This window comes from Salvelinus sp. IW2-2015, linkage group LG33, assembly GCF_002910315.2.
Source record: "Salvelinus sp. IW2-2015 linkage group LG33, ASM291031v2, whole genome shotgun sequence".
Taxonomy (NCBI): domain Eukaryota; kingdom Metazoa; phylum Chordata; class Actinopteri; order Salmoniformes; family Salmonidae; genus Salvelinus; species Salvelinus sp. IW2-2015.
Window position 1 is genome coordinate 29,242,748 of NC_036872.1, and position 8,995 is coordinate 29,251,742.

At 45.1% G+C, this 8,995-nt stretch overlaps 1 protein-coding gene across 1 annotated transcript in view; it reads right to left on the reverse strand.

Moving 5' to 3' along the window:
- The window catches only part of zmat4a (zinc finger, matrin-type 4a), a 225,006-nt gene extending 216,290 nt beyond the window's left edge, over positions 1 to 8,716 (reverse strand). Inside the window, exon 1 of the mRNA XM_023978307.2 lies at positions 8,485 to 8,716. Within this exon, the coding sequence (XP_023834075.1) occupies positions 8,485 to 8,571 (87 nt within the window). The 5' untranslated portion in view covers positions 8,572 to 8,716. The remainder of the gene's footprint in view (positions 1 to 8,484) is intronic.
- Positions 8,717 to 8,995: the final 279 nt, after the last annotated feature.

Here is an 8,995-nt window from a genome sequence, read left to right on the forward strand (position 1 = left end):
GTGCTGCTGTCTCTCTCTCTCCTCTCTCTCTCTGTGCTCCTGGTCTCTCTTCTCTCTCTTCTCTCCTGTTGCTGCTTGTCTCTCTCTCTCTCTTCTCTCTCTCTGTGCTGCTGTCTCTCTCTCTCTTTCTCTGTTGCTGCTGTTCTCTTCTCTCTCTCTCTCTGTGCTGCTGTCTCTCTCTCTCTCTCTGTGCTGCTGTGTCTCTCTCTCCCTGTGCTGCTAGTGTCTCTCTCTCCCTGATGCTGCTTTGGGTCTCCGTCTCCTAACAAAATCTCTCTCTCTTCTCTGTGCTGGGCCTGGTCCTCTGACTCTCAGAGTGCTGACTGTGTCTCTCTGTCGTCTGTGCTGCTGTTCGTCTCTCTCTATCCTGTGCTAGACTGTGTCTCTTCTCCCTGCTCTGTGTCTCATCTTCCCCGTGCTCATTCTCTCTCTCTTCTCTTCTGTGCTGTGCTTTCTTCGTGCTGGTTGATCTCTCTCTCTCTCTCCCTTGTGCTGCTGTGCTCTCTCTCTCCTTGCTGCTGTTGTCCCTGCTTCTCTGCTGTGTCCCTGCTGCGTGTCTCCTCCTCTCTGTGCTGCGTGTCTCTCTCTCTCTTGTGCTGCTGCTCTCTGTCTCTTGTCTACTCGTCCTCTGTGCTGCTGTGTCTCTCTCTTCTCTCTGTGGCTGCTGGGTCCTCTCTCTCTGTGCTGCTGTGTCTTCCTCTCTCCTGGTGCTGTGCGTGCCTCTCGTCTGCTGTGTCCCGTTCTGTCCAACTCTGGTTTTCAATTACAAATACTATATTTTAATTGGGTTTTCTAAAAAGGTTTAGAGATAAGGAAAAACAGCGCCCATCTGTAACTTTAAACTGATACAGTTGCTATCGGGTAATCTCTCATATAATGTCTCTTTTGTTAGTGCACTTACATAACTCTGAGCGGCATGCAACAGCACCCATATCACCCTAGAATCCTCTTAGCTGAGGCAGAAAACACTCTGATGTTATATCTTGTAAACTGCCAAGGTTAGAATTATTGGGGTCCTGGGGCAAACCCTCAAAACCCAACAAATCATGGCACTCCGTTGCCTTACAGCACATTTACTAATACAGAAGACATTTAAAATATAATGTGTTGCTCCTGTTACAGTTTTATGGCACCCTGAAGAAGTCATGTGTGGATTCCAAACCTCCAGTTTGAAACATATTTTTGTCGTTCGTTTGGGTCCAACCCTAAACAGTGTACTCAGTTGACCACATGGGAAGAGGTGCACTAATATTGAAAGTGTCATTTGGGACCGCATCCTGTTGACATGGTTTACAGTTAAACCTCCTCTTCACTGGTCCGATTTACGTGTTATGTGCTTCTGCGTTTAATTCAGCTTGCCTGACAGTTCCCCTCACTGGCTGTTCTTCTAACTCTTTCTGAGCTCTTTCTTTTCTCCAGTCCGCTTATTCAAAAGTCAGTTTGCAGAGTGGTGTGAAAGGTTGCTGCTACCACTTGTCTCTCTGAGAGGAGGACTCGCTGTACTGAGACCCACAGAGGTGGGTGTACCGTTCGAGCACTATTTCGAACTTTTTTGCATTAATCTTAAAGACAATGGTTCTCTGTTGCTTTGCACCTGCCTGCCTGCAGTGACAGTATTTAACATCACCTCCTCAGGCCTATATGCTGCTAACACATGCATTTTCAAAAGTCTGCTGAAATGTGTACGTCATCCAGGACACTCTATGAGTATAATATATTTGTTGGGGGATGTTTTTAGAACATCCCTTGGAGGACTACTTAATACTCATGCAATTCACATTAATATGCAAATTGCACATTCTCACTCAATCATCCCAACATACAGGCTTTCGAACTTCAGGTGATGTATGTCCCTCATATGCGATCTTCCTCACTTAACAACAGATAACGATATTTGTTACAGTTATGACCCCCAATATTATGAGATCTTTAACTCTCTATATATGTGAGTAACGTTCTATATGGAATGAAGTAGAATCAAAGTTCGTGTCTGAGCTCTCCTACCACGTCAGTAATATGTAGAGCTGTCTAAAAATAAAAATGAACATAAAGCGGCTTTTGAGCTCTGCTTCATGTCATCAATAAGATGATTGTTTTTTGTTTAAGTACCAAATGTTCCCCTCGACCCTTTTAGTTGGTTAGTTATCAGAATCGTCTCTTCTTCTAGTCATGTGTTTGATTTCCATTGCTGTCAAAAATCTCAATATTAGTTAGTTAAAAAAAAAAAAAAAAAAAAAAAGATGCAGGCCTAAGTGTTAACACAGGAGGAGAAGGTCAAAGTGCATTGATCGAAGACACGATGAAATGATGTCATGAGATACTCCCTGAAGTACTCTTAGATTGCAGTGGTGTATAAAAAATAATCATATCAAAAGTGATGGATGTGTTAGCAGGTCTAATTATACTGTATACACCTCTGCAGAGAGGGGGGGCAAAGAATGCGCGAGATTGATCCTTCGTATTACCATGTTAACACCTCCAAACTCACCCTGTCCCATCTCTTTGTTTCTTTCTCTCCTTCTCTCCCTCTTCTCTTTTTGCTCCTTCCTTTCTCTTCCTCTTTTGTTCCCTTTTTTTTTTGTGTTCGTCTTTTAATTTTCCCTTTTTCTCCTGTTCTTCTCCCTTTCTTTTCCCTCCCTCTTCCCCTCTCTTCTTTTTCTTCTCCTTCCTCCTTCTTGCTTCTTTTATCCCTTTCTCTTTTCTTCTCCCTCTTTCCTTCCTCCTCTTTTCTCTCTTTTCTCCTTCTCTTTCTGTCTTTCTCTTCCCTCCCTCTTGCTCTCTTTTTTCTCGTGTTTCTGCTTTCCTTTTCTTCTTCTTCTTTTTCTTATCCTGTTGTTTTCTCATCTTCTTTCTCTTTTCTCTTTTCTTCTTTTCGTCTCTTCTCCCTACTACTGCTCCTCCTCTCTGTCCCTCCTTCCTCCCTCCTCTTCCTGGGCCTCCTTCCCTCTCCCTCTCCTCTTCTCCCTCTTTTCCCCCTCTCTCCTTTTCCTTCCCCCTCTTTCTCTCTTCCTTTCTTCCTCCTTCTCCTTTCCTCTCCTCTCTTCTCCGCCTCTTCCTGCCTCTCTTCTTCCCCTCCCTCTCTCTGCTCTCTTCCCCTTCTCTCACCCCTCCCCTCCTTCCGCTCTCTATCTCCTCCTCCCTCCTCTCCCCTCCCTTTTCCTCCCTCTCTTCTTCCCTCCTCCCCTCCTGCCCCTGATGGTACCCACAGGTAAAGAACTGGAGTTTATATAATCCATCCAGTGTTACAACTGTATACTGCTGATTTTCACTCCAAACTATAATGATAAACAGCATCCTGTTTAGCGGATTTGTACTTGTTGAAAGACCCTAAAAGCATCAGACTTCCGGAACCAAGCCCTTTGCAACAGGTTATGTGACAGTGTGTTTTACAGTATTGACCTTCTGAGGATTAAAATCCTACCAGACTTAATCTTACCTCCAGAGGTAATCTAACTGGGAAAAAATTAAAGGGATTAAATAGACCAGAGTCATAATTGAATGGTTACTGTGCCGCCGCACGACGCATACTCACTCCTCACTCACTCACTCACTCACTCACTCACTTCACTCATCACTCACTCAAGGACTTAAACACTTGAACCTTAAATGTCTCTGTCATGGTCAACACCAGTCTTGATGATTGTGCTGGGTAGTCTACTAGTCGGCCTCTGCCCAGGACTGCACTGTAATGTTTTCACCCAGCTGCCTCTGTTTGTCAGTAGGCAGGCTACACCAGAAGTCAATATTGAGATAAAATGTGGCTCTGGGGTTACACCTCAGGAAACTGGTAATAATTTAACAGGTGATGGCCCCATCCCCTCTATCGTTAAGGCTGCACTTAGATCATATTCATACAGAAGTATTAAGTTTCTGTAAAACAGAGTGTGCCAGTATACAGACCCTTGGCCATTGGTCTTTCCGACAAGGTGGCATCACTCCCATGTGATGCTCGTCCCTCAAACCGTACAGACTGGAATTCAGTCATGTTTTTCTGGCATAGACAATGTACCTTGGCTAAAGAAAATTCTGCCTGACTACCTAACTAAAGGACAGACCAAACTATAGTGAATGTCAAGCCCTGCGCAGTAGATCCACCTGCTGGGGTCGAACATTGAATCGGTGGCGATTTAAAGATTTATAATCGTCTGGAAATATACAGAAAAAGATGCAGGTGTTTCAGTGCGATAGAAGGAGCACCCACTTCTTTACCTGTTTGTCGACGCTGGCTGTTTGTTCTTAAAGCAAACACTACTTTTGGACTCAGAGTTTCATAGGGGCACCAATAGGGAATAGGTTGCCATTTGGGATGCACGACTAAACCACTTCGTGGTCCATGGTCTGGGAGAGTCAGCTTGAAAAAATTGCTGCTGTCTGCTGCTAGGAGGTAATAACAATGCTGATGATAGGTACTGAGAGGAAATGGCACCAATTCACACAGTACACATAGGTCAAATGTAAAGTGCACATTGACCAAAAGTATGGCTTCGTCGAACATCTCATTCAAAGCATGGGCATTAATTAGAGGTCAACATTTAGGCATTTTCAACACCGATTAACCATTATTGAGGACCAAAGAAGCAGATACTGATTAATAGGCTGTTTATATATATATTATGAAATGATGACAATTGCAACCAATACTGGCATGAACAATGAACACTTCTATTGTGTTTTGACTGTTACAATGTGGGAGGTATTGAGGACAGCAGCTCTGGATCTGGATGAACTCACAGAGTTATTTCAGACTATGTAAAACTCTGTGCTTGAGTCTTGTGCCTACTATACCTATAAATCTTCCCCTAACACAAGCCTTTGGGTATCAAAACAATCTAAATCACTACTTGGATAGGAGGGGGGGGGGAGGGAGGCAGTTTATGCGTGGGGTGATATAGACAGTCTTTAAGAGATGTAACACGTGAGATTAAAAGACCGAATACTTGGTGGACAAGGAGGCATACAAGCAAAGGGTGGAGGGGGAGGACCCTCTCCATCAGGAAAGCAGGGTTGGCCTGGCAAGGGATTAATCCATGGGCTAGCGCCCCCATATAGGCAGGGGGAAACACCAGTGCTGACCTTGGGGGATTATGAGAGCCAGACAGGGCTAATGAACTGAATTGTTTTCTTCTCAAGATTTTGCAAGCAGACAACTCGTGTCTGAGGCTAAAACCAAATGGAAGCCATCATTACCAAAAGTTTTGAGAGATTGTTGTTCAACAGTCTGATGGTTCTAAAGTTGTTCAGGGATGTAACACTAAAAGCCCAGGGCCCAGACAAAATAAGTGGGCATGTGTTAAAGCACTTGCTGAAGACAATGGCTGGTGTTTTTACAGACATTTTCCAATCCTCATCAACCAGCAACCACGTTACAGTATTGTGGAAAAATCAATAATTATACCAATTCCTAAAGTATCGAATCCCTCTGTGACTGAATGACTATCCCCTGTCGCTTACATTACATTACATTTAAGTCATTTAGGCAGACGCTTTATAGAGCGACTTACAAGTTGGTGCATTCACCTTATGATGTCCAGTGGAGACAAACCACTTTACATAGTGCATCTAACCTCTAAGGGGGGGGGTGGGTTAGAGCGATCTCTTTATCCTATCCTAGGTATGTCTTAAAGAGGTGGGTTTCAGGTGTCTCCGGAAGGTGGTGATGATTCCGCTGACCTGCGCGTCGTGGGGGAGTTGATTCCACCATTGGGGTGCAGAGCGCGAACAGTTTTGACTGGGTCTGAGCGGGAGCTGTACTTTCCCTCAGAGTTAGGAGGCGAGCAGTGCCAGAGGTGGCAATGAACGCAGTGCCCTTGTTTGGGTGTGGGGTCCTGATTCGAGCCTGAAGGTACCGGAAGTGCCGTTCCCCTCACAGCTCCGTAGGTAGCCACCATGGTCTTTGTAGCGGTATGCGAGCTTCAACATGAAGCCATGGAGAGAGCGGAGGAGCGGGTGACTTGGAGGTTTGAACAACCAGACGGGCTGCGGCGTTCTGATGAAGTTGTAGGGGTTTATCGCACAGGGCCAGGGAGCCCAGCCAACGCGAGTTGCGTTATTCCAGACGGGAGTGACAAGTGCCTGGATTAGGACCTGCGCCGCTTTCCTTGTTGAGGCAGGGGTTCGTCTCTGCGAATGTTGTAGGAGCATGAACCTACCAGAACGGGTCACCGCTTGATGTTGGTTTGAGACGACAGGTTGTTGTCCAGGGAGATCAGCGCCAAGGTTCTTAGCGCTCTGGAGGAGGACACAATGCGAGTTGTCAAGCAGATTGATGGCAACATGTACGGGCGAGTCCTTCCCCGGAGGAAGCGGCAGCTCCGTCTTGGCCGAGGTTCAGCTTGAGTGGTGATCCGTCATCCACATATATGTCTCCAACATTGCAAGATGCGATTCGCCACCCTGGTTATCAGAAGGGCGAAAGGAGAAGATTAATTGTGTTCATCTGCATGCAATGATAGGGAGGACCATGTGAGGATATGACAGACCAAGTGATCTGGTGTTATAGCGAGAATTAGGAGAGGGCCTAGAACAGAGCCCTGGGGACCCAGTGGTGAGAGCACGTTGTGCGGAGACATTCTCGCCACGGCCAGCTGGTAGGAGCGACCTGTCAGTGGACGCAATCCAAGCGTGGGGCCGCGCCGGAGATGCCCAACTCGGAGAGGTGGAGAGGGAGGATCTTGATGGTTCACAGTATCAAAGGCAGCCGATAGGTCTAGAAGGATGAGAGCGAGGAGAGAGATTAGCTTAGCAGTGCGGCGCGCCTCCGTGGAGCACAGAGAAGAGCAGTTCTCGTATGAATGACTAGTCTTGAAACCTGACTGATTTGGATCAAGAAGGTCATTCCTGAGAGACGAGAGGAGAGCTGGCCAAGGACGGCACGTTCAAGTTTTGAGAGAGAAGAAAGAAGAGATAGCTGTCTGTAGTGTCTGACATCAGAGGGATGAGTGTAGGTTGGTTTCAGAAGGGGGCAACTCTCGCGATCATCTCTCTAAGAGAGAGAGAGAGAGAGAGAGACAGCAGCACAGAGAGAGAGAGACAGCAGCACAGAGACAGAGACACACAGCAGCATAGAGAGAGAGACACAGCAGCACAGAGACACAGCAGTTAAAAAACAATGCAACAGAAGGAGAGTAAAGTTCTCTCAAACAAGACAATGAAGTTGCTGCTTGCGCTCTGGGGGAAGTGGATAAAGCAAAGATATTATTAAAGATAAAAAATCATCTAGACACCACCTGGTGAACACACTTCAAAAGGTATGCAAAGGGATTTAAGATGCAACAATATTTCTAAATAAACACACTAGGATTCTCACGCCCTTGCTAGGGTACCTATAACAAGACACCTCACTTGGGGGGAAAGTCACGATTGTTCAATAAAGGAAATACGTGTTTAAGAAAACATAACAAAAAGAACAAGGTTTGGAGGTGAATTTGTCATGCCACAGTCAGAGGCAGAGAGCCGCATCTATCCATAAGCATGGTTGCCAGTCATGTGGGAGATAGATAGCTAGCTACATTAGGTAATTACATTCAGGATTTGGTGTGCTGTCATTTTCTGACTAAACGAAAATAGTATCATGGGGATGTTCACCTATGTTTTCACACTTGGGCTAATATTAGTGCAGAAGATTATGATGAGAATGTCATTGGAAGATGCATGGGAACGGGAGAATGTCATTGGAAGATGCATGGTAACGAATCCTCAATGGATGTAGTCACAATCCAATGACTGGATACACTTGAATAGTCAAGGTACAGACATGCCAACTTCTGAAATCCCATCCATTGTGCTGAACAGTGGGCAAATTTAAAACCAAACACACGATATGGTCAATGGATCTAATACTAGATAGCCGATATTACAGTTGTAGAATGACAGGCGAGTTCAACTCACTCCAACTGGTTGAACTATTGGAATCCCATAAATGACATTATATATCACGTGGCAAAACAAAAAACGTAAAAAGGTCAGTGTGTGTAAAATAGCCATGGAATGGATAGCCTAATAAAATATATGAGGAATTGTTTGGCCTCTGATGCCATTCCACTTTCTAAACACAGCGAGATGCAAAATGATAATCCTGAACAGTATGACCGGTTGATTTTATTTTCAAACTCAAATAGGTCTGCATCAAATCACATGGAGTGTTTATGAAACCTCAATGAGATTCGCAATTTAAGCGCGCATTTCACCTTGAGGACCTCCGCATCAGGCTACCCGGTATTTCCAAACACGGTGTCATGAATTCAACATCACGTAGCCTAGATGGAGGAGAGGATTTCACTGTTTCTCGTGGCTCATAATGTCAAAAAGGATGCTGATATTCCACGCAGCGCAGCGGACACGATTTATGATGGAGCTGAAAGCATTAGACAGTCTGAGTTGTATAGTCTCTTTCTCCGTCAATGGTGATTGGTACCCGTTGTAAAACAAAACGGAAAACATATCACACATAGGTATAGGCTAATGCATGTCTGTGATGTAGCCTACCTGTAACTCCAAACTGTAACCCTGGTACAAGTGTGTCGGGAAGACAGTCAGTTGATGTTGCACTTGTAGGGAAACTGTGTAATCCATTGACCAGATCAGCGAAACGCGTGTACAAAGCAGACTCTTCCACAGCTGTTTGCAGTAGGCTACTCTACTGCCCGTAGTACAATCGTCGACTGTTCTCCGCCCCGCTTTTACCTCATTGGCCGTTTGACAATAGTAGCCTAGCTGTGCGGAGCTCCGACACGATTTTCTCCAGCGATACAGTAAACCACCAACTTTAGAGTGATCAACCGGTCCAATCCATTAGAGGTGGTATCGCACAGCACCTGTCACCTAGGACGCCAAATACCCAGCGTGCATAATTGTATGAAATAAATTGTAAGCTACGTTTGCTGAAAATTTGTCTTATTCATATGGGGTCCTATCATGATAATGTATGGTTAAAATTATATTTCCTATAATAATCTTAGTAAAGATGTATGCATATTATATAATTGACATGTAAAGT